The 26,755-nt window shown below is 42.1% G+C and overlaps 1 protein-coding gene across 1 annotated transcript in view; it reads left to right on the top strand.

Moving 5' to 3' along the window:
• The first annotated feature begins 200 nt into the window (after nucleotides 1–200).
• Nucleotides 201–26,755, top strand: part of ENPEP (glutamyl aminopeptidase) — a 107,842-nt gene continuing 81,287 nt past the window's right edge. The window contains exon 1 of the mRNA XM_073571968.1: nucleotides 201–978. Within this exon, the coding sequence (XP_073428069.1) occupies nucleotides 281–978 (698 nt within the window). The 5' untranslated portion in view covers nucleotides 201–280. The remainder of the gene's footprint in view (nucleotides 979–26,755) is intronic.

Genomic DNA, 26,755 nt, shown 5'->3' on the forward strand with positions numbered 1-26,755 from the left:
TAATAACATAATTGCAGCAGAATGGGCAGAGATCACTGACAAGTTGTTCTTAGGTCTTCACTTTAGGGATGCCTTCTGTGACATCTCGCCATCATCTATTGATGATTAACAGTTATTTTCAGCTACAATGTCCTGTGAGAGGCGGGAGAAGGGTGAGGAGGTGGAGGAGGAAGGGGGAGCTGATACAAGTATGCTTCAAGTAGTGAAGTGAGTCTCACATCAGCTTGGGCTCAGGAGCAGTGAACAGAGGAACAGAAAAGCTCATTGCCTTCAAAACATAATGGGCAGTGATGTAGAAGACATGGGCATGTACGAGAAGGGGGGTTCTAAGAAGTATTGCATCAGCGGAAAGCATGCAGCTCTTATTGTAGCGGCAGTGGTGGTGGTTGGATTGGCTGTGGGTCTGGGAGTAGGACTTACTTATCCAGAGCCATGTAAAAGCACCAATGGAGAGGTCACCAAACCACCTACACTCAGCTCCAAGACCACCACACTTTTGCCAAATCCGACTGCTACTTCTACTGTTACACCGCAACCAGACTCCGGAGGCTGCCCAGTTGAAAATAATGACAGTGGGGACTGGAGTCAGTTTAGACTCCCAAATGACATTTATCCCTTGCACTATGACCTGGATCTTCAACCTGAGATGGATAAAGATACATACAACGGTACTGTGACCATCTGGCTGAAAGTGACTCGGTCAGGTAGCAAGCATCTGTGGCTGCACATCAGGGAGACCAAGATCATTGGGCAACCCAAGCTGAGAGATCGAGTTAACCAAGAAATCCCCATCGTTCATTGTTTTGAATATCAACTGCATGAGTACGTTGTTTTCGAAGCCAACCAAGTTCTACAACCTAATGCTAATAATGATGTACTGGATGATACCTATCGTCTGACACTGCAATTTGCAGGACAGTTGAGTGGATCATTAGTGGGCTTCTACAGGACTACCTACCAAGAAAATGGAGTGACCAAGTAATGTATTTATGACTTTTTTATTATATACATATATATAAATATATGTTCTATTCTCTACAGTAGGTGCATATAATCTATACTTACTGTATATTGCGCCAACGTATATCGCAGCACTAGGATTCATAGAGTAGATGTACAAAGAAAATCTTAACAACTAAACAACAATCAATTCTTCTTGCTTGTTGCAGCATCAGATAAATTGGTATTTGGCATGATATATTGCACACTGTGCAATCATGATGACCCTGATATAATCCAACAAATACATTTTCAGGAGGAGTTATTTGTGCTTATTGATTAAGAACTTGTCAGCTTCCAAACCCCTCCTATACCACCACCATAACTTTATAAAAAGCCAAATCCTAGATCATGTGATGGTCCTTTATGTGCCATATACTTAGATCTATGTTTGAAAAATCAAGTTCTAAATAATAAACATAGCTAGTAATGTAAATTAGGCATGACTAGAACAGTGGGGCATTGAATCCTTTAGACTAGTGCTGTCTCAGATCTGGTAGTCATGCCCTGGGGGACGTGATAGATCTCCACCATACAGGTGACATCACCATTAGGGCTCTGCAACACTCTAGCATGAGCGTGACATTCTACTTTCCTGGCCATGTGTTATGAAGTAGGGGATGCTCACCGGCTTCATCAGTGCACTGCGCATGCCCAGAGAGGTGTTTGTGATGCTGATCTGGCTATGCAGTCAGCCTTCAAGGCTTCATTGCACATGCCCAAGAAGACAGAACATCACGCTCATGCTTAAGAGTTGCATAGCCCTGATGGTGATGATGCATGTGTGATGCATGTCAATCACAACCTCCCAGGACATAATTTCAAGATTTGAGGGAGGACTAGTCTGGGGTAATCAATACCATGCTGGACTAGTGCTGACTATTTTGCTTACCGCAAGCCATATTTAGAACCTGATTTTTCAAATATAGAAATAGGTGTATGGCACAAAAGGGATCTTCTTATAACCATGGAATAGGCTTGGTGATAGTTTAGGAAGGGAAGTGCTGACAGATTCTCTTTAAGTTATAGAGGGTAGTTAAGGTGCAGTTGCATCTGGGGCTATGAAGCCCAGCAGGTCCTCATTTGGATATTGTGTTTCTACCAATGGCTTGTGAAAGCTGAGGTTCCTCAATGTTGATCTTTCTGCAGGTTATCATCGTGAATATGGTATAGCATGTAAATAGTAATGACAAAAAGATTTCCTACCAGATTAGAGTCATTTTGTTCTAATATTTCTTCCAATCATAGTGAATTATTTTAGTATACGTTTCTATATCTACATGTATTGACAAGAACTGCACTAAAGACACCTTTATTATTTAAGATATGGCACATTGCAAAGGCTGTCTAAGGCTGCGTGCCCACAATCAGGAATAGCAGCGTTTTGGACCCAGCGCAGTAGCACTGCATCCAAAATGCTGAGTTTGACATTACAAGCACAGTGGATGGGATTTATGGAAATCACATGCCCATATTGCTTCTATTTAACACTGCGTACACTCACCCACGGTGCGGGTTTACAAGCAGCCGCATGTCAATGATCTGCAGCAGAGACACTAGCCTCCGCTGCGTAGTTTCCCCTATAGCCATTCATTAGATGCGTTAAATCTACACAGTTCACTAAGAACACGTGGATTTAACTGCGTGATTAGAACGCAGCGTTCTCTAGGCAGTGAAAATATGCTGTGTCCAAAACGCTGCTATTCCTGATCGTGGGCACATAGCCTAAAACAGAGATAACAAATAAGTATTACATTTTATAGCATTTTATGTACATCTAATATATAAAGCTCAATGTATGTGTGTGTGTGTGTGTGTGTGTATGTGTGTGTGTGTGTGTGTGTGTCCGGGATTGGCATCCGCACCGTCGAAGCAACAGCCACAAAATTTGGCACAGTCACATGTCTGGACCCCGAGAGTGTCCTAAGCTATGTTGTGAGGCGAAATTTTAACCCCGCACGTTCCAATTCACCAAACAATTTTGCCCCTATCTACATAATGGGGAAAAAGTGTGTGTGTATTAAGCCCCACCCCTCATTATGATGTCATAATGGTTGCCATGGCGACGCTGATGTCATCATAGGTTGCAAGCCCCGCCACTTATTATGATGTCATAATGGTTGACTATGGGATGGAGGATGTGTGATGGGTCTATGGGCATCGGACTATGGGATGGAGGATATGTATGACAGGTATATGGGGACAGGATTATGGGATGGAGGATGTGTGATGGGTATATGGGCACTGGACTATGGGATGGAGGATATGTATGACGGGTATATGGGCACGGGACTATGGGATGGCGGATATGTATGATGGGTATATGGGCATGGGACTATGAGATGAAGGATGTGTGATGGGTATATGGGCACTCAACTGTGGGATGGCGAATATGTATGATGGGTATATGGGCATGGGACTATGGGATGGAGAATATGTATGATGGGTATATGGGCACTGGACTATGGGATGGAGGATGTGTGATGGGTATATGGGCATGGGACTATGGGATGGTGGATATGTATGATGGGTATATGGGCACGGGACTATGGGTTGGAGGATAATTATAATTTGTTATAACTAACCACAGTTAGTTACTATGCCCGGGCAGCGCCGGGCTCTTCAGCTAGTTTTATATAAAATCTTTATCAGTGAGAATAATGGTAGGATAAAGTGTTTGCTAGAAATAAATACAAGAGTGCTGTTAAATATGTGGATGCTTTAAAAACAGCTCAATGGGTTAAATAGTTTTTTTGGTGTGCTATTCTGGACCGATGCTCATTGAACTGGAGTAGGAGCTAAGAATTTTTCACACCTTCTCTGCTAAATCATGGTCATATTTTTGTCAAGAGTCCAGGGTAATTTACACTTACAGCTGGCACACATATCTAGCATGCTGTCACTAACTAATGTTACTTAAGAAGTAAATCATGTCCAAGGCGCCTTAGCTGGCTTTAATTGCAGAGAAGTTGTCAATGAAAACTCTTTGCAAACAATAGAACTAGTTTTACAGTGCCAAATAACTTTACCCGTGCCAGGTCATCCATTTAAATTTTGATTCTGAGAGTTCAAGTGGCTTATAGCTGTAACATTTTCCAATAGTTTCTTTTTTTAAGAAATACTCAATATTAATTGCATGTGTTCAGTTATAAGCTAAAGTTTAGCATTGTAGAGCCCATTATTTATACAGGTTAATGCATGGCGTAGAAAAGAAAAAAATGTTGTCAAGAGCGAAGTGTATTTTATAGCCCAAATGCCATCTCTTACCATACTCATAACAATTCACCTAAACTATTGTCTGGGTCACTAGTGCTTTAATTTAACACAGGTCACCCCATTCTGGTCTAGCCTGAAATATAGTTACCTTTCTCTGTTTTGTATGTTTTTATGAAAACTTGAAGATTTAAATGGATGTAAAACTGTGCTGCCAAGAATCCAATATACAATAGGAGACCAGATGCAGTATGGATGCAGTTTAATTTGTCAACATGTTTCGAGGCGCTCATACCTCTTCATCAGGACAAACCACAATGGATCACCTTGAAACGCATTGACAAATTAAACCGCATCCATACCGCATCTGGTCTCCTATTGTATATTGGATTCTCAGCAGTGCAGTTTAACATCCACTTTCATGTCCAAGTTTGCTTATTATCTGTTTGGTGGATCTGCATCAGCCATCTCTGCCTACAAGTTTTAACAAAGGGATTATGACTTTCACAACCCCTGTTTCACACTTCAGTTTTATGTGTCAGTTAAAATCCGTCAAAAAGGCAGAAAGCGGATCCGTTCCTAACTGATGTGAACGGATGTCACCGGATCCGTTTTTTTGACGGATCCGCCGAATGAAGAATTTTAAAGGAACCGCTGCCCGGGGAGAGAGAGAGAAGAGAGAGAGAGAGAATTTTTTTTGTCCTCCAGAAATGATTTAAGGGTTAAATTTCCACCTGACATCATTCCTCCGGGCATGCGCACTATAAAAATGCGGATCCTTCAGCACAAAAAACGTTACATGGTCCGTACAGGCATCTCGGCGGACGCAAAAAAATTGACGGATCCGCAAAAAAACGGATCCAACGGATGGCTATCCGTCAAGATCCGCTGGTAATGCAAATCAATGGGGAAAAAAACGGATCCGCCAAAAAAAATGGCGGATCCGTTTTTTTTGCAAAAACGGCGGATTTTGACTGATGGTCAAAAATGGAAGTGTGAAACTGGCCTTAGCAAACCCTGTTTTACTCTTTGTTTCATAATCTGGATAAGACTCTATTACGCTTATTGCCATTCCAGTTTTTATCAACAGACTTGTTTGTTTGTATAAAATACCCCCCAGATATTTTCATCCACTTATGAAGATTGGGCATCAGGCAATCTCCAGCTAGAAAAGAGTCCTAGGTCTACATGATATATACAGCTCTTGAAGAAAATCCATCATCAGGTTTTTGCTAGTTAAGGCAGAGAGGCTGATTCCAGAGATGTGTCACTTGCTTAGTAGCCTGTTGTAGTTTCCATACAATCAGTGTTTTATCAACAGGAGATTGTCACTGCAGGACTAGGTTTCACATGCCAGAAAGTCTAGCTAATCTGTGTAACTCCACCTCATCACTGATTGACACCAAAAAATAAGTGCTGTGTTTATATACAACCAATGCCAAAGATATAACCATCCCCCGAGGAAGCCCACGCAAAACGCGCATTGGGGCTGTGGGTTAGGTGTAATCATGGGTAAGAGTGGTCGACATGGTTATATCTTTGGCATTGGTTGTATATAAACACAGCGCTTATTTTTTGGCACAATGCAGGATCTATGGATGTATACCTTATACTAAGTGAATGACGGTCTTCTGTTCGGTACTGCACCAATGATTTGCATCAGGAAGCACTTCAATTACAAATAGCCATTTTGGCACACGCAGTACCTTCTGATAACCTACTCCCCCTATCTCTTTATGTAGGTGTCGACCCCACACCCCTAGTACCTGAATCTTGTCTGTTATATGTATTATTTATTTGTGATTGCCTACATTATTGTTGCGATTTAATAAAGAATCATTTATTTTTATGCCATAATCAGTATTTTTATAATACCCTGGGATTCAGGAATCTTCACCATCTAAAAGTCACATCCTTATACTGAATTTGTATTAAATGGGGTCTGAAATATGATGTAGTCAAAAGGTAAATGTACATTCTATAGTGTAAAAAATCCCCAAATTGGCACATGATGTCTCTTGTTATTTCTGCAGCACATGGCTATGTACACTTGCTAGCAGAATGGGGTGAATAGTTCACTTTTTCTAATAATCTAGTTTGATAATCATGGAATAAGACAAATGGCGTATACAGTATTTAGGGTGTTTTATGTTATTATGTTCAACGTAGGGACTGCAAAAGCTTTAAAATGATGTGTGTGGTAGAGTTGACCTGCAAACACGGTGCCGATCTTTAGTTTGATGGATGAATTCCACAATTCGTTTTTGATAGCCATAGTTGCCTTTTGGGCACCAACATAATTCTGTTGTAAATTCATGAAGCATAAGCCATATTGCTAGTAAATACAGCCAAGCACAGCATCCGGAGAGCAATGATGAGAGCTGAGGACTTTGCGCATAATGATATTTGTACTCTTTGAGGCAACATGGAATCCATTTATAAAACCTAGAACACCAAGAGATTCAATACCCAGATTATTTCCTTTAGATTTTACTCACAAACTGCATTTAGAAAAGGCAAATTATATTTACGGATACAAAATGGCATTGATGCCACCAAGTTGTGCATTGACTGTTTTTTATTATTTTTGATCTCTGGTTGATCTCCTTAATAAGCGATTTCCAGATATTGTTATCACTGTCCCCACTGAAGCTCACAATCTAAATTCCCTATCAGTATGTGTATTTGTGCTTGGGCTGAGGGCATAACAGAAAACTATACTGGTTGCCATCTGAAAATACCCGTGAATTCAAAGTTTTCATGAGATAGCTTAGTAAATAGTTTTACCAAAAGTTACAAACTAAAATATGATTAGAACCAACATACAGGAGGTATAATGTAAGTCATAAGCTCCTGAGACATACCAATAAATTGAATAATAACAACAGAAAACACATGGCGTACAAGGTCTTATAAAACTAGATTTTTATTAGATGAATTAAAAATAAACAAAAATCTTGAAAAGCAAAATCACTCAGTGGCGTGGATCGTTTTGGGTGAGGATTCTGTCTCCGCATGTGCTGGCAATGTGGTATCACGTTGGCTAGCGCATTATGACATGGCACCTCATCATCCAATCAGCACATGAAGGCGGTGCAAACATAAGTTAAATATAAGTTAGAGCTAGTGTAATAGGTTGTTTAGCCATACCTTTGCATCAGAAACATTAAGCGATTGGCTGCCTTCATGTGACACTTTCCTGGGTTTATATCCTTTATTACAACCCCTCTGATCAGCTGATCTACTTTTATGTCCTTGAAACAGGTCATTTAATTGGCAGCAGTACGAGAACAGACCCAAATGATCCCTGTGATTGGTTGAATTAATTTATGCATATTATATGAACAATTGCCATTGGTTTAGCAATCTACGCACTTACCTATATATCTACTCACCTATATGCCCTCTAATTGACATGCCCCTGATGAAACAAGGGAAAAACGCGCGTGGGGGCACCAGGACCACTTGTTAGAGGAGCTTTTCTTCAAGTACTTTACTTAGGTCCTTGCTTTTTTTTCTGTGAATACTTGTTCCCATAGGAACTTGCTAGATATATCTATTTGTTATGTTGTCACTTGAGTATATTTTTGAAATAATTTCTGTACTATATATTCACATGTGGTCCTACATTGGGTGATTCTGCTTTTTACTATTTTTATTTTGAATTTATCTAATAAAAATCTAGTTTTACGAGACCTTGTAGAATTTAGCTAATGAAAATGAACTACATCAACCAAAATGATCGGTTGTCAGATAAAACTGAAGAACTAAATATTGTTTTACCTGGCAGATCACAAAATGTCTTTGTCGGAAATGAAGTTGCAGTTTTTTCAGATAAAAGATATAATGTAAAAAATTATTTATTCATCAACTGGTGTCATTGAAAATCTTTGACCAAGTCGAACTATTGTAGAAGCCAATACGGACTTAAATATGTGAGGTTGCATGAACAAAACCATCGTTCACCGCATAATCATTCATCCAATGGAGGTTAAACCATCACACTATTTTTATCTAATGCATATGGCCATTCACATAAGGTGTTATACTGCTCACAGAGAAAAAATTCTGATAGTTCATTACATGAACTTCCGATGCAAATATACAAATTCCAGTAAGCTTCTGCTTCTTACTATTTTCCTGTCTCATTTCTCATTATTACATATAACTTAAAGGGAATCTGTCACCCCCCCAGGTCTTACATGACCTATTACTATGGGCATCCAGGTAATAAAAATGTTACACTGGTCCTACCTGTCTGCCTCATATTAATGGTCTTGTGCCTCCTGTCTTCATTGTAATACTACCCCCCTCCTATGCATGTCAGTTACAGCTCTGGAATCCTGCACCTGCACTCCCTCTGAAATACATACTTCATCCTCCCTTCTATATTCAGTGTACTCAGATATTCTGAGCAGGCACCGACGACTTCCGCTCCAATGACCTCCGGTGTGTGCGTCGATAAGGTGCTCTCCCCACTTCTTACCTGCATAGTCATTGCTATGTACACATGGTTCCTAGCAATGCCTAGGGAGGAAGTGGGGAGAGCATAATATCAGGGCGCACACCGGAGGTCACAATGACTTGCCAGCACCTGCGGAGAAGATCCCTGAATGAAGTGCCCACGTAAGGGAGAATGAGGTATGTATTTCTGAGAAAGTGCAGGGCACAGGGGCAGGATTCCAGGGCCATAACCAATGCTGATGGGAGGGGCTAAGTATAACAATGAGGAGAGGAGTCAGGGATTTCTTCCAGGAACCGCATGCCCCGAAACCTGAGAGAAATCATTAACATAAAGACAGAATATAACATTTCTCAGCAACAAGACTATTAATATGAGGCATACAGGTAGCACTAGTGTTACATTTCAATTACCTGTATGCCCATATTAGTAGGTCATATACATCCCGGGGGGGTGACCGAATTCATTTAATTTACGGAAATCTATGGTCTGATGTCTTTGTCTGTGTGGATTGGATGGGTTATTGCTGACATCTGGTGAGAGTTTCATGTCAATAGCACCTTTAGATATATATTTCTAAGAAGGTGAATCCAGGGAACTATAGGCGGGTGAGTCTCACTTCTATACCAGGAAAGATCTTGGAACAAATTATTAAATATCATTTATGTAAGTACCTGGATAAGAATGAAGTGATTAACCAGTGTCAGCATGGGTTTGTAACTAATAAATCATGTCAGACTAACTTAATTTCCTTCTATGACAGAATCACTGACTGGGTGGATCAGGGAAATAATGTAGATATAGTATATCTTGACTTCAGCTAAGCATTTGACAAAGTATCTCACACCATCCTTATTGAAAAAAATGACTAAGTATGGAATGGACAAAGCAACTGTTAGGTAGATTCATAACTGGCTTAGTGACCAGACCCAAAGAGTGGTCTTAAATGGCTGCACATCCAGTCGGAAGAATGTCTCAAGTGGGGTACCACAGGGCTTGGTCCTGGGCCCTGTATTATTCAACATCTTTATCAATGATTTAGATGAAGGAATTGTGGGTACACTGATTAAATTTGCTGACAACACAAAGCTAGGAGGGATAGTTAATACTAGAGAAGAGAGGATTCAAAAAGATATAAATAAAGCAGTGGGCAGCAACTAACAGAATGATTTAATGATTTTTAACGGAGAAAAATGCAAAATACTAATTCTGGGCAATAAAAATGAATAAGCATATACAGAATGGGAGGAATAGTCAACAGTGTGATGCAGCTGCAAAAAAGGCAAATACAATTCTGGGATGTATTAACAGAAGCATACAGTCTAGATCACGTGAAGTAACTATCCCCCTCTTCTTCTCTTTGGTCACACCTCATCTCAAATTCTGTGTCCAGTTTTGGGCACCACATTTTAAAAAGACATCAACAAACTGGAGCAAGTTCAGAGAAGAGTGAACAGAATGGTGACCGGTCTGCAAACCATGTCCTATGAGGAATGGTTACAGGATATGCGAATGTTTAGCTTGCAAAAAAGACTGAGAGGAGACTTAATAGCTGTGTACAAATGTCTCAAGGGCTGTCACATTGTAGCAGGATCATTTTTATTCTCATTTGCACAAGGAAAGACTAGAAGCAATGGGATGAAACTGAATGGGAGGAGACACAGATTAGATATTAGAAAAAACTTTTTGACAGTTAGGGTGATCAATCAATGAGTGGAGCATGCTGCCATGAGAGGTGGTAATTTCTCCTTCAATGGAAGTCTTCAAACAGAGGCTGGACAAACATCTGTCTGGGATGATTTAGTGAATCCTGCTATGAGCAAGGGGTTGGACCAGATGACCCAGGAGGTCCCTTCCAACTCTACCATTCTGTGATTCTATGAAAATTGGTGACATTTTCAATACTTATCTCACCAGCTGTTTAAGATGTCTCCAAACGAGGCTTCATTGTAGATTCTGCTTAAAGTTTAAAACTCTTCTGCCTCCTTTATGTGTCTTGTTTCTTAGACATAGAAATGCCATTTTATATATCAGTACATGTAAGAAGCACTTTTTCAGAAAGAGAACATCCTCAAATCCTCTTCTGAAGAAAGATGGCTGCTCTATATTGTAGAATGCATGGTCCCTTTCATTCTGACTTTAAGATATATCTGTGAGGGACGACAGAGATGTCCCTCCTGGAATGTGCCCCCACCATGGCATTCCCCCAGGCCATAAAAAGCCATGCAATGTTTATCTGTAATTAAAAGCCAAGAACAAACCCTTTGAAGCTCGGTGACCACCAATTAGCACCAAGATGTCACCTTTCCTGCAGCTACAGGCAAACTGATTCAACCACATGGAGACAAGTCACAGCAGGCTCTGAGGTATTGAATCTGGAAAATTCTATAACAACAGAATGCAATATCTCTGAGCCTAGCCAATCACATTATTGGAATCGGCATTCCTTTCCCCACATGCCCATATTATTTAGCCACCTCCAGAATTTGCATTAGGGAGTTATAAAGCATAACTAACAGGAAGTACATACAGTAGGCATATTTGGTCTCTATGCACAGATAAAATCCAGCGGAACCCAGTGGCAGCACAACCAACCCATTCAGAGCTTTGGGTGCAAAGTTATGAGCCGCCACGATTCTGTACAGAAAATCATACGCTAAGAGATGGGAGGAGAAAGGCTGCACAAGCCCAGGGGTGGGCACAAAGTGTGGGAGTGAACGGTGTTGTGAATTCGCTTTCTGGGTGATAATGCGGGTCGCCCCGGACCACCAAGAAAATTGTAAATTTTTGGTGTTGCACAATTTGCATGATACTGTTGTTCTGGGTTTTCCTTGGTTGCAAACTCATAATCCTGTTTTGGATTGGAAATCTGTGTATGTGGTGAGTTGGGGTTGTCAATGTGTTCTTGGTGACACTCCTGTTTTCTCCACCTCTCTCCAGTCTCATGATATTCCTGACTATTTGGCTGATTTTTCTGATGTATTTAGTGAGAGTAAGTCTGCGTCTTTGCCTCCTTGCCTTCTCATGGGAGTTATGACTGTGCAATTGAGTTAATGCCCGGGTGTAAATTTCCCAAGGGTAGGCTTTTCAACTTATCTGTACCCGAACATGATGCTATGCGATCTTATATCAAGGAGTCATTGAAGAAGGGTCATATTAGACCATCCTCCTCACCTTTAGGTTTTGGGGGTTTTTTTGTGGCCAAGAAAGATGGTTTATTAAGGCCATGTTTTGACTATCGTTCCCTTAACAAAATCACTGTTAAATATCAGTATCCGTTACCGCTGATTTATGATTTATTTTCCAGAGTTAAAAGTGCCTGTTGGTTTACCAAGCTTGACCTCAGGGGGCGCATAATCTTATTCGCATCAAGCACGGGGATGAATGGAAGACGGCGTTTAATACTCCGTAGGGACATTTTGAGTACCTGGTGATGCCTTTTGGGCTCACTAATACCCCTTCTGTCTTTCAATCTTTTATGAACGATATTTTCCGGGACTTTGTGGATAAGTTTTTGATCATTTATCTGGATGATATTTTGATCTTTTCCAGTGAGGGAAAATTTTCTGTATGTTAAGGGATCTTAAGTGCCTCTTTGGTGTACAGAGGATTTCATTTTTGGGATTCATTTTGTCCCCGTCTGCTATTGAAATGGACCCGGCCAAGATACAGGCCATATATGATTGGGTTCAGCCCACTTCTTTCAAGGCTCTCCAGAAGTTTTTGGGTTTTGCTAATTTCTACCGTAAATTTATAAGTAATTTTTCTGGTATTGTTAAAACACTGACTGATCTGACCAAAAAGGGCACTGATGTGGTGAATTGGTCTCCAGAGGCAGTCTCGGCATTTCAGGAGCTTAAGCAGAGATTCACTTCTGCTCCGGTTCTACGACAACCTGATGTCTCACTCCCATTTCAGGTGGAGGTAGATGCTTCTGAGATTGGTGCAGGTGCCGTTTTGTCCCAAAAAGATCCGGTGACTTCTAAGATGAATCCCTGTGCCTTCTTTTCTCGAAAATTCTCCCCATCTGAACATAACTATGAGGTGGGGAATTGGGAATTGTTGGCCATGAAATGGGCATTTGAAGAGTGGAGACATTGGTTGGAGGGAGCTAGACATCAAGTTGTGGTCCTCACCGACCACAAGAATTTGATTTATCTTGAATCAGCCAAATGCTTGAATCCTAGACAGGCTAGGTGGGCCTTGTTTTTCACGCGTTTTAATTTTGTAGTCTCTTTTCTTCCGGGCACTAAGAACGTTAAGGCAGACGCCCTTTCTAGGAGTTTCTTTGTGGATTCTCTTAATGTGACCGAGCCTGCTACCATTCTAAATGAGGGTGTAGTTCTTTCCACCATCTTACCCGATTTGAGACGTGCCCTGGAACAATTTCAGGAGGACAAACCTGAACGTTGCCCTATGGGAAAATTGTATGTCCCTGACCAGTGGAGGAAGAGAGTAATGTCTGAAGTTCATTGCTCCGTGTTGGCAGGTCATCCAGGTATTTTTGGTACCAGAGATTTGGTGAGTCGGTCTTTTGGTGGCATGCCTTATCTCGTGATGTCAGGAATTTTGTGCAGTCCTGTGGGACTTGTTCTCGGTCCAAGCCCTGTTCTCGTTCTAATGGGTTGTTGATGCCCCTGCCGGTGCCCAGGAGGCCATGTACCCATATCTCAATGGATTTTATTTCCGATCTTCCTGTCTCTCAGAGAATGACTGTTATCTGGGTGATTTGTGATAGATTTTCTAAGATGATCCATCTTGTACCACTCCCAAAGTTGCCATCTTCTTCTGAGTTGGTGCCCTTGTTTTTACAACAGGTGGTTCGGTTGCACGGGATTCCTGAGAACATTGTGTCGGACAAATGAGTTTAGATTGTTTCCAGATTTTGGAGAGCTTTTTGTTCCAAACTGGGAATTCAGTTATCTTTCTCCTCTGCATTTCATCCTCAGACCTATGGGCAGACTGAGAGAACAAACCAGACTTTGGAGTCCTTTTTGAGATGTTTCATATCTGCTGATCAGGATGACTGGGTCTCATTTTTGCCCTTGGCCGAATTCGTGCTAAACAATAGAGCTAGCTCTGCCACTTTGATGTCGCCCTTTTTTTTGTAACTTTGGGTTTCATCCTCGATTTTCTTCAGGGCAGGTGGAATCTTCGACCTGCCCAAGTGTGGACACTGTGGTAGAGAGAATACAGCAGATTTGGGACCAAGTGGTGGATAAGTTTTCCCACTCTCAGGAAAAAGCCCAACGGTTTTCCAACCAGCATAGAACCATTGGTCCCCGGTTTAAAGTGGGTGATATGGTTTGGTTGTCTTCAAAGAATATTCCTATGAAGGTTGCGTCTCCAAAATTCAAGGCAAGATTCATTGGACCTTATAAGATTTTGGAGATCCTTAATCCCGTTTCTTTCCGATTGGCTCTGCCAGTTACGTTTAAGATCCATAACGTGTTTCATAAATCTTTGTTTAAGAGGTTTGTGGAGCCAGTAATTCCTATGACGGCGCCTCCTGACCCTGTATTGGTTAATGGCAATTTGGAATATGAGGTAGAGAAAATATTTGATTCTCGTTTGGCTAGACGGAGACTCCAGTACTTGGTCAAATGGAAAGGATATGGCCAGGAGGATAATTCTTGGGTCTCTGCTTCTAACATTCATGCCGAAAGATTGGTTCGTGCTTTTCACCAGGCCCATCCTGATCGGCCTGGTGGCATGGATGAGGGTTCAGTGACCCCCTCCTCAAGGGGGGGTACTGTTGTGATTTCGCTTTCTGGCCTCCCTCTGGGTATTACTGAAGGTAGTGGAGCTGGTCAGATTGACAGAGGAGTTGTGAGTTCTCTTTCTGGGCTCCCTCTGGTGGTTACTAGAGGTAATGGAGCTGATATGATTAACAGAGGCTTGCCACCTGATAATGAGGATGTCGATTGGAGATCTGGGGTTTCAGATTGGGATTTAAGACAGCTGACTCCCTCTATCCCTGCTGGTGATTTTCTTCTTGCCTCCTGAGGTCTGATGATTCCAGCTCAGTACCTGCATGTTCAGCTAAGTGTTCATTTGCTATTCTGTTTGCATTTGATCTGGTTTTGTCTATCTGTGTGGGTCAGCCAGCTCCGGCTGGGGCTGTGCTGAATCACCATCCGTATGTTACTGCTTGTGCCAGTTTGTTTCTGTCCCTTATTAGATTGGCCTCTTTTTGCTCTGCTTTCAGAATATACCAGAGTGCTGACATAGTGGGCGAAGTTGTGCGACTTCAGTGTTTTTTGCATCAGATGTGTTGTTTTTTTGCCTGATTGCAGACAGCATCTTTCCTTTCCTGTCCTGTCTAGTCAGTGTGGGCCCCATCATTTGCTCAGTCTATTTTCCTGCCTGCGTTTGTGTTTTCATCTTGTCTCACCGACAATATATGTTTGGGGTCTGCTCTGGGGCAGTTTAGATTTCCCCTTTCTTGCTTTAGGCTTATTTAGCTCTCCGGCTGTGCCGAGGCATCTAGGATTATCGTGGGTGCGCTCCACGGCTGCTGCTAGTTGTGTGGATGGGATCAGGGGTCTGCAGTCCGCTTAATTACGAACCTCTCTGGTTTTCTGTGGCTTAGCTTGGGCTTGCTCTCCTCCTCGGTGACCCAATCATAACAGAACAGCCTAGGAGATAAGAGACAGCTGGTCATTTGGAGCTTAGTTTTTCTAATGGCCGGAAGATACGTTAGCTGACGCAGCCAGGAAAGCCTGTAACTAAGGTTTAGACCTGTACTCCCTGTGGTCACATGTTACATAATACGGTAATTGCAACCTATCCATACCCTATCCTTGTACTACACTGTATACCTGTATATTGTTCTTGTAAATATATACCTGAATATTTCTAGTGTTCCTTTTCAGTGATTAAATATAAAATTAATCTTGGGCTGCACGAATCCCCACGTTCACATGCTCGGTTGGTCAATTTTACACTACCCGGGTTGATTTCTTACCTGATATAAGCCTGTTGTCGGATGGGGCTTGTATTGAACGAGGAACTGATGGCAGAATGCCATATTATTTTAGTGAGGAACTCTGGCAGTCACAGCCAGGAGGTTTAAATATATATATCCACAGCCTGGGCTGGTGATTTATATCCCCCTCACTGGGAGCACCTCACTAACTCGTACCTATAGGGGAAGCCTTTCCTGCGACTATTTGCCCTCGGTGCAGTTCCCTGTCTGACCTGGAGAGCCGATCGCTGCGGGTCCTTCTCTCCCCTGCCCCCAGGGGAGTGAAGTTGACGCCCCCCTCCCCTGTGAGATCCCTCACAATATTATCTTGACTTGACTGTATATAGTTGAATGATGGATTTCCAAATTAAAGATAAACACATTGAACTGCAATAAGGTGCTGCAAATTTCTCTAAAATGAAAGTTTTCCTTTCGCATTGCTCTTAAAACAATCTTTGCTTGGCTCAGCCAAGTGTACATGTGTTTTCAATGGGGAAAGAGGAATTAACCACTACCAGACTCGTCTGGATGTGTTTTATGTCCCGTGAGAACAAAAGATCTATAACAATCGTGCAGGACTGTTTACTTTCATTGGAATTTGAAGTTCTGTCATTTTAACTAAGAAGATGTCACTAAGCCTCAGTCAGAAGTTTTGGACCAGATCAGGTCAGCATTATGATATTATTCAGGCTGTTGGGATGTTAGTCATTAGTCAGTAAAGTGGCAAATAAAGCAATATATCTGCATTAATCAGACTATTTGAACATTGTTCCCACTGTTGTACTGCCTCACATGAACTCAGAATACATAAAAGTAAAGACGCCCTGTGATTTTACTAATATACAGGTAACCATTTATATGGCTCCTGGGTTCCAATTCAAACATTATAATAGGGCTCCCAATTTGCCATTTACCAATTATAAAAATCTTCATTAGGGCCAACCCCATTGGCGCTAGATTTGGGATAAAGCTGCTAGTTTCGCTTTTTTCTTTTATTAGCCTTTCCAATACATGTACATTATTGTTAATAGATAATTGAAAGCTATTCTCTTTAATTAGGAACTACCAATAAACATTGCTTACTTGTTATCATTGTGGGATACAATTCTGTTGTTGAGAATCAATCATTTTAAGACTATTATTGATAATTAATTAATAATTATGACATCTATTATCATGACAGTCCATTTATCCTACAAGTCCTACTTTTTTCAGCATCCATAAACAATCTCAGCAGATTTATTCTACAGGAAATCAGAATGGTCTTTATTTCCAAAATCTGGAATGCTAACGTGTTTTCAAACCGCCTCAGCATATATATCAGAATGCCATTATCTCCCCAGAAAATAGAAACCTGGCTTTTTATTTTTACAATAACATGTGACTTAAAAGAAACATATGGGATGAGATATTAAACATTTCCACTGTTAACATCTGTGTGTACTAGAGAAACTCTTTGACCTCACTGACCTTTTCGCAAAATACAGAGATTTTGTACAGAAGAGAGCTGTGTTAGGTCAGCATGTTAGCGCTCTCATGAGTTCTTTTGACTTTAGCCTTTATAGCACATCAGGCATAGAAGTATGTGATCACATTTTTGGTACAGGTAATCTAGCTTTACAGCTGAGTGTCAGAGATAAGATTAGTGACAGTAATTTAGAGATAACAAGTGAAGTTGGTAAAGTTTTCCAAGCAATATAAGATCAAAGGTAAACTGGTCACACATGCACAGATCCAGTAAATCATTCCTAGAGTACAGATAATAGGCTTTGTTAATGTACAGTGGTCAGATGAATCAGGATGTTGATTTAATTCTGTGGAAACTTATGAAATATATATTTTCACAGTATATGTTTCCAGTTTAACTGAATGTAAGAGACAGCATAATAACACTTTGCTTCCCTTACTGCAATACATATAATAATAATAATTTTTATTTATATAGCGCCAACATATAATTTGAGAACAGTATGGAAATATTACAGATCAAAAACAAAATATGTTGTATTCAGCAATTAAATATCATTATTATTTGATGGCGGAATACTTGCAACTCTTTTTGACTCCCCCATTATTATTAATGGCCTTCAGCTCAATCTAGAGCCATGGCAACTTGATGGATGAGCGCTCTGTAGGAGGATCGATCTAGTGCAAGCCTAGATAGGCCCACCAGGGTCTTCTCCGCCATCATCTTGATTGCATCAGGCCATTGGGTTGCTGGTCTCCCTTTTCACCTTGTTCCTTCTATTCTTCCGACCATGATGTCCTTCTCCAGTGATTGCTCTCTTCGTATTATGTGTCCAAAGTAGGCAAGTCATAGCTTGATGATCCTTGTTTCAAGTAAAATATCTGGCTTGATTTGTTCCAAAATTGATTTGTTTGTTCTTCTTTCTTGGTATGGATAGCATCATTCTCGAGCACTACATTTCAAAGGCATTGATTCTTCTTCTGTCTTGTTTCTTTTTCATCCAGGTTTTGTAGCATTAGCTACTACAGAAAAGACCAGATTATGTAGAAGTTGTGTCTTCATTGTCATTGAAAAGTTCCTCAATTTGAAGACCTTGTTCAGTGACTTCATTGTTGATTTTCCCGTAGCTATTCTCCTATTGACTTGGGGTGTCCTTGCTGCATCTTGAGTGATCATTGATCTGAGTAGATTGAAATCCTTTACAGCTTTCAGTTCATGACCATCCATCTCAAATGTGTCCCAGTCATACCTGGCAGTATCCAAATAGGCATGTGTTTTTGATAGAAAGAGAGGAATTAGTTAGTGATAACCAGTGATTGGGAATGTTAAGGGCCCGTTACACTAAGCGATATCGCTAGCAATATCGCTATAACGTCACTGGTTTTGTGACGCAGCAGCGATATTGCTAGCGATATCGCTATGTGTGATACTTACCTCCGACCAGCTCCCCCGCTGATTATCGCTGATCGCGCGAGAACGTCCTGGACCATTTCTCATCAGCCACTTCCTGCTGGGCTTCCTGCTGTGGCAATGAGCGACGCTTTGACGCGGGTGGGAGGACGTCAGGATCGCCTCGTCTGACAGGTAAGTAGCGACCCCCGACCGCTGCTATGTCGCTGGTGAGATCTGCCTGTTTGGCAGCTCACTAGCGACCACTTAGCTATGCACCAGTGATCCTGACCGGGTCATATCGTGGTCGGGATCGCTGGTGCATTGCTAAGTGTAACGGTACCCTTAATATTCATCATTCTTGATTCTTTACTACTACAACGTGTAGATGGGGGAGAATCCTCAAAACCCTTGTTGTGCCTAAAGTATCAGATTTAGTCATCATTGCTTCATTGCTTATGGGAACTTTTAGATCTTCTTTTTTCAGGTAGATGTGTATATAACTTGCAAGTTGCCCAAAAGAAGATCACTTTTTAAACCATTCCTCTAAAAGGGTTATTCTCAAAATGATTGATAATCTGTATGTGTGAACACTGCCACATACAGATTATATTTTTTGTGCATTATTATACCAAGCGGCTATTTCCTGATTGTAGGCTGGCTGCCTCATCAGGTATTTTTGCACCTGTGCCATCTTATTGGGTCCGCTGCACCTTGATAGTGCATTTGTTCTGTGGCCTGGGCAGGTAAGTTTTTTGTCTAACTTAGTCTTTTTTGGTGTTTTTCTTGTTAGAGTAGGGACTCACAAAAGTGGGGACCTTTGACGTAGGTTACGAGCTTACGTATTTTGGCCCTAATATAAACTAATGCCTAACATATATTGCGATGTATTTTTTGCACTTTATATCTTTTCATGGTGCAGCTGGGCCCAGATGGCTCTGTAAACTGTGGCCTCTGTTCACATGGTATGCATTTTTGTTAGCACTGGCTGGCCCTCCTGATCTAATAGTATGGGTGTCATTAATAGGTTCAGCCAGATGCTTTGCATTTTCTGTGTGAACACTTCCACATACAGATTATATTTTTTGTGCATTATTATATCAAGCTGCAATTTCCTGATTGTAGGCTGGCTACCTCATCAGGTATGTTTGCACCTGTGCCATCTTATTGGGTCCGCTGCACCTTGTTAGTGCATTTGTTCTGTGGCCTGGGCAGGTAAGCGGCTTTGCCTGTGTTCTGGTGTTTTTTATTTTGTGTTGAGTAGACCCACCACCTGTCTTTCATAAAGTTGAATTGGTGAGGTTTCCTACACTGACTTTGGAACCATCTAATCTTTTATAATATTAATAGACATGATACTGTTCTTTGTGAAAAATAATGTGATTGTTGGAATCACCCTTTAAATGTTTCTAAAGATAAGACATGGCATAGGATAACTATTCACCTTTTTTCTCGATAGACATGGTTGCATAAAGACTTATGACCAATGAGTCATCTAACATTTATAGTCAGCCTTATAGGGACCTGTCATCAGGATTTACCCCTAGAAGCTGTTAGGAGCGCTTTATCAGCCATTTAATACTTGTTTTAATGAAACCTATATTGGCCCTAAAATGTAAGTGTATGAAACCAAGTTTTATTGTCTCTGTTCTCCCTGCCTGTGGTCACAGGACTAGTGAAGAGAGGAGTGAACTGTGCAGCGATGAGGAGAAGAGTGGTGGCTTTTCCTCCCTGTTCTCCCCCACATGCCAGAATGTCAGTTACACTACTGTGGGCATGCTCTCACTGCACAGTGGCATTAGTTGACAATGGTCTGAGACTTATCTACTGACCACAGGCAGGGAAAGCAGGGACAATTAAAGTTTGTTTTAAAATACTTTTCTTTAGCTTTTCTGAATAATACAGGCATCATAAAACAGGGTGATAGAGGGTGGATAAATCTCTCCTAATCACTTTTAGGGGTAAATCCTGATGACCTGTTCCCTTTAAAGGGGACTTGTCCTTACCCCTGACCTGTCACTACTTTCTATTAACAATTCTGAAGCATCTTTTTTTTAACTCTGCTTTTTACAATTACTCTGTTATTCCTTGTGGAAATATTTGACTAAATTGACAACTGGACATCACCATTTCCATATTAAAATAGGCAATATTTGTTGTGTGATTGATCATCCAATGTGTATGGGGTCCTTCCAGCTCTCTCCTGGCAAATTATGCCAGAGAGGGATTGCGGATTGATGGTGGTGAAGATAGAGAAAGGAGAAAAAGGTAAGGCAGTTTAGTCTGGACACTAGACCCCACAAAAAATGTCTGGTACAGTGGGGAAAAAAGTATTTAGTCAGCCACCAATTAAGCAAGTTCTCCCACTTAAAAAGATGAGAGAGGCCTGTAATTGACATCATAGGTAGACCACAACAATGAGAGTCAAAATGAGAAAACAAATCCAGAAAATCACCTTGTCTGATTTGGCAACATTTTTTTGCAAATTATGGTGGAAAATAAGTATTTGGTCATTAATATAAGTTCATCTCAATATTTTGTTATATATCCTTTGTTGGCAATGACAGAGGTCAAATATTTTCTGTAAGTCTCCACAAGGTTGGCACACACTGTTGGTGGAATGTTGGCCCATTCCTCCATGCAGATTTCCTCTAGAGCAGTGATGTTTTAGACCTGTCACTGGGCAACACGGACTTTCAAATCCCTCCAAAGGTTTTCTATGGGGTTGAGATCTGGAGACTGGCTAGGCCACTCCAGGACCTTCACATGCTTCTTACAAAGCCACTCGTTCATTGCGCTGGTGGTGTGCTTGGGATCTGTCACGCCGATCCGACATACTAACCCGGCCTCCGCTCCCACACCATCTCTGCATACTCACCCAGCCATCGCTCCCACGCTGCAGCCCCCCGCCGCCCAACAGCCACGGCGGTCACCTCTGACAGGTGCGCGGCCGACGGCGTCTCTGCATGCAATGCGCATATGCCATAGGCCGCGGCCGCGCCTTCCTTCTGCTTCTTGTGCTCCGGCTATGCCCTGACCCGGAAGCACCCCTGACCAATGGCAGATCAGACAGGGGCATATTAGGCCGCTTCCCCCTGAGGGAGGCGTCTGATCGTTGTGTTTCCTAGCACACTGGGCCTCGCTTCTTCGTGTGCTCTCTGAAGTCTTGGTCCCGTTCTCGTGTGCTCCCTGCAGCAGCCTCGCAGTCCTGCTATCCGTGTCTCCTGGCTCCAGTCCTTCCGTCCTACTCCAGTCCTGCCTCCGGTGTTCCTGTTCCATCCTGCTCCAGTCCTTCTGTCCTACTCCAGTCCTGCCTCCGGTGTTCCTGTTCCATCCAGCTCCAGTCCTTCTGTCCTACTCCAGTCCTGCCTCCGGTGTTCCTGTTCCATCCTGCTCCAGTCCTTCTGTCCTACTCCAGTCCTGCCTCCGGTGTTCCTGTTCCATCCAGCTCCAGTCCTTCTGTCCTACTCCAGTCCTGCCTCCGGTGTTCCTGTTCCATCCTGCTCCAGTCCTTCCGTCCTACTCCAGTCCTGCCTGTGGTGTTCCTGTTCCATCCTGCTCCAGTCCTTCCGTCCTACTCCAGTCCTGCCTCCGGTGTTCCTGTTCCATCCGACTCCAGTCCTTCTGTCCTACTCCAGTCCTGCCTCCAGTGTTCCTGTTCCATCCTGCTCCAGTCCTTCCGTCCTGCTCCAGTCCTTCCGTCCTACTCCAGTCCTGCCACCGGTGTTCCTGTTCCAATCCTGCCTCCTGTGTTCTTGCTCCAACCATCCCTCCACTTTCCAGTCTACAGTCGTACTCCACTCCTGTCTCCTGTGTTCCAGCTCTGTCCTGTCATCTACACTTCAGTCCCACACTCCTACTCCAGTCCATCCTGAGCAGCCCCTCTCGGTACCGGCTACCGTGGTACTCTAACCCCTGGGCCTGCTCCTAACGGTCCCTGTATAGGGGTCGGTTCCACCTGGCAGCTCGCCCTGGGCCCCTCGGTGCCACGGTCCAGAGGGTCCACTCCTGGAGTTTCCGGCTCCAGACCAGCCACGCTAACAGGGTCATTATCATGCTGAAAGACCCATCCATGTTTCATTTCAAATGCCCTCTAGCAAATTTCAGACGGGTTTGGCCATGTACTGGCTTAAGCAGGGGGACATGTCTGGCACTGCAGGATCTGAGTCCCTGGCGGCGTAGTGTGCAGTCCCAGCTCTGTGAGGTCATTCACTAGGTCCCCCTGTGTGGTTTTGGGATTTTTGCTCACTGTTCTTGTGATCATTTTGACCCCATGGGGTGAGATGGAGCCCCAGATCGAGGGAGGTTATCAGTGGTCTTGTATGTCTTCCATTTTCTTATTATTGCTCCCACAGTTGAGTTTATCACACCAAGCTGCTTGCCTATTGCAGACTCCGTCTTCCCAGCCTGGTACAGGGCTACAATTTTGTTTCTGGTGTCCTTCGAAAGCTCTTTGGTCTACACCATAGTGGAGTTTGGAGTGTGACTGTTTAAGGTTGTGGACAGGTGTCTTTTATACTGATAACAAGTTCAAACAGGTGCCATTACTACAGGTAATGAGTGGAGGACAGAGGAGCCTCTTAAAGAAGAAGTTACAGGTCTGTGAGAGACAGAAATCTTGCATGTTTTTAGGTGACGAAATACTTATTTTCCACCATAATTTGCAAAATAAATCTTGCCAAATTAGACAAGGTGATTTTCTGGATTTGTTTTCGCATTTTGACTCCAAAATTGTTGTGGTCTACCTATGATGTATATTACAGGTCTCTCATCTTTTTAACCCCTTCCCGACCAATGACACCTACATAGGCATCATGAAAACCTGTGCCAATATGACCAGTGATGCCTACATAGGCGTCATGGTATAAATCATGTTCCTGCATGAAATATCTTCGGTCATGGCTGGGGACAGTTATCTGAACCCCCCACGACTGACGGGGGCGATCGAAACCCCCCACCGACTGACGGCGGCGATCTGCCGCCGCCATCAGCATCTGCTCCCCACTCTCCTTCCCTCCACTCCCCCCACCTTCCGATCACCCCCCCGTACCCTCAGAGTCCCGCTGTCACTCCCAGTGTCCATGGGCTCCACCATCTTCCAAAATGGTGGCACATGCGCAGTGCGCCCATCAAATCTGCCAAGCGGCAGATTCCATTCATTCATTTTGATCACTGTGATAGATCCTATCACAGTGATCAAAATAAAAAAATAGTAATTCACCCCCCTTATCACTCCCATAGGTAGGGACAAATAATAAAATAAATAAATTATATATTTATTATTTTTCTGTTAGGGTTAGAATTAGGGTTAGGGTAAGAATTAGGGTTAGGGTTAAAATTAGGGTTAGGGTTGGAATTAGGATTAGGGTTGGGATTAGGGTTAGGGTTGGGATTAAGGTTAGGCTTGTGGTTAGGGTTGGCACTAGGGTTAGGGGTGTGTTGGGGTTAGGGTTGGGATTGGGGTTAGGGGTGTGTTGGTGTTAGGGTTGTGGTTAGGGGTGTGTTGGGGTTAGGGTTGGAGTTAGAATTGAGGGGTTTCCACTGTTTAGGCACATCCAAATGCGACATGGCGCCACCATTGATTCCAGCCAATTCTGCGTTGAAAAAGTCAAACGGTGCTCCCTCCCTTCCAAGCCCTGATGTGTGCCCAAACAGTGGTTTACCCCAACATATGGGGTATCAGTGCACTCTGGAAAAATTTCACAACTTTTGGGGTCTAATTTCTCCTGTCACCCTTGTAAAAATAAAAAAATGGGGGCTAAAAAATTATTTTTGTGGAAAAAAATGATTTTTTATTTTCACGGCTCTGCGTTATAAACTTCTGTGAAGCACTTGGGGGTTCAAAGTGCTCACCAGACATCTAGATAAGTTCCTCGGGGGGGTCTAGTGTCCAAAATGGGGTCACTTGTGGGGGGTTTCTACTGTTTAGGCACATCAGGGCCTCTGCTAACATAACATGACGCCCACAGAACATTCCACTAAAATCTTCATTTCAAAACGTCACTACTTCCCTTCCAAGCCCAGACGTGTGCCCAAACAGTGGTTCCCCCCCACATATGGGATATCAGTGTACTCAGGACAAACTGGACAACTTTTGAGGTCCAATTTCTCCTGTTACCCTTGTGAAAATAAAAAATTGCGGGCTAAAAAATAATTTTCCTGGGAAAAAAATGATTTTTTATTTTCACGGCTCTGCGTTATAAACTTCTGTGAAGCACTTGGGGGTTCAAAGTGCTCACCACACATCTAGATAAGTTCCTTGGTATCTAGTTTCCAAAATGGGGTCACTTGTAGGGGTGCTCCAATGTTTAGGCACACAGGGGCTCTCCAAACGCGACATGGTGTCCACTAACGATTGGAGCTAATTTTCCATTCAAAAAGTCAAGTGGCGCTCCTTCCCTTCTGGGCCCTAATGTGCGCCCAAACAGTGGTTTATGACCACATATGAGGTAATCGTGTACTCAGGAGAAATTGCCCAACAAATTTTAGGATCTAATTTATCCTGTTGCCCATGTGAAAATGAAAAAACTGAGGCTAAAAGAAAATTTTTGTGAAAAAAAAGTATTTTTTTTTACGGATCAATTTGTGAAGCACCTGGGGATTCTAAGTTCTCAACAATGCATCTAGATAAGTTCCTTTGGGGAACTAGTTTCCAAAATGGGGTCACTTGTAGGGGTCTGCCAATGTTTAGGCACACAGGGGCTCTCCAAACGCGACATGGTGTCTGCTAACGATTGGAGCTAATTTTCCACTCAAAAAGTCAAATGGCGCTCCTTCCCTTCCGGGCTCTGCCGTGCACCCATACAGTGGTTTATGACCACATATGAGGTATTGGTGTACTCAGGAGAAATTGCCCAACAAATTTTAGGATCCATTTTATTCTGTTGCCCCTGTGAAAATGAATTGAGGCTAAAAGAAAATTTTTGTTGGAAAAATGAAAATGTTCATTTTTTCCTTCCACGTTGCTTTAGTTCCTGTGAAGCACCTGAAGGGTTAATAATCTTCTTGAATGTAGTTATGAGTAGCTTGAGGGGTGCAGTTTTTAGAATGGTGTCACCTTTGGGTATTTTCTGCCATGTAGACCCCTCAAAGAGACTTCAAATGTGAGATGGTCCCTAAAAAAAATGGTTTTGTAAATTTTGTAAAAATGAGAAATCGCTGGTAAGCTTTTAACCCTTATAACTTCCTAACAAAAAAAATTTGTTTCCAAAATTGTGCTGATGTAAAGTAGACATGTGGGAAATGTTATTTATTAACTATTTTGTTTCACATAACTCTCTGGTTTAACAGAATAAAAATTCAAAATTTGAAAATTGCTAAATTTTCTAAATTTTTGCCAAATTTCCGATTTCGATTTTTTTCCACAAATAAACGCAAAAATTATCGACTTAAATTTACCACTAACATGAAACCCAATATGTCACAAAATAAACGATCTCTGAATCGCCAGGATCCGTTGAAGCATTCCTGAGTTATTGCCTCATAAATGTTCAGGATTGAGAGTCCTCAGTAGTTGATACCTTTTAATGGCTAACTGAAAAGATGGTAACACATTGCAAGCTTTCGAGACTACTCAGGTCTCTTCATCAGGCTAGACTAATACAAAATCTGAAGTCACATATTTATGCACAATACAGCCTAGAAAAAATGCAATAGATAAGACAAGTGACGTGAAGCAGAACTATCAATATGGGAGAGGGAGAAACATAAATATAAACATTGGACCAGTTCATAGATAAGGAGTCTGGATGTTTTATGGTCCTCTGATTGGGGTCTAGTTCTGTGTTGCCCCGCAAGGTTTTAAAAGAGTAGTCTCGAAAGCTTGCAATGTGTTACCATCTTTTCAGTTAGCCATTAAAAGGTATCAACTACTGAGGACTCTCAATCCTGAATATTTTTCTATCCACTGGCTAACACGGTACAAAGATATACATCTTTCCTGCCTCATAAATGGACACTAGTCAGAATTGCTAAAAATGGCCTGGTCATTAAGGTCAAAATAGGCTTGGTCATGAAGGGGTTAAGTGGGAGAACTTGCACAATTGGTGGATGACTAAATACATTTATTCCCTACTGTATAGGCGTGTAGGCTTTCTCATCTCTCACTGAAAAAACATGAACGCTCAGCTACCAAATGTCGCATGCATATGGTCATCTTAACAATATGGATAAGGAATTATGCGTGGAATAATGGATTTTTTAAAATGTGGATGTGGTCCTTTCTACATTTCTAAAAGGAGTATTACAGGATTGTTTC

This window comes from Dendrobates tinctorius, unplaced genomic scaffold (genome assembly GCF_039654945.1).
Source record: "Dendrobates tinctorius isolate UK_male_01 unplaced genomic scaffold, ASM3965494v1 ptg000030l, whole genome shotgun sequence".
Lineage (NCBI taxonomy): Eukaryota > Metazoa > Chordata > Amphibia > Anura > Dendrobatidae > Dendrobates > Dendrobates tinctorius.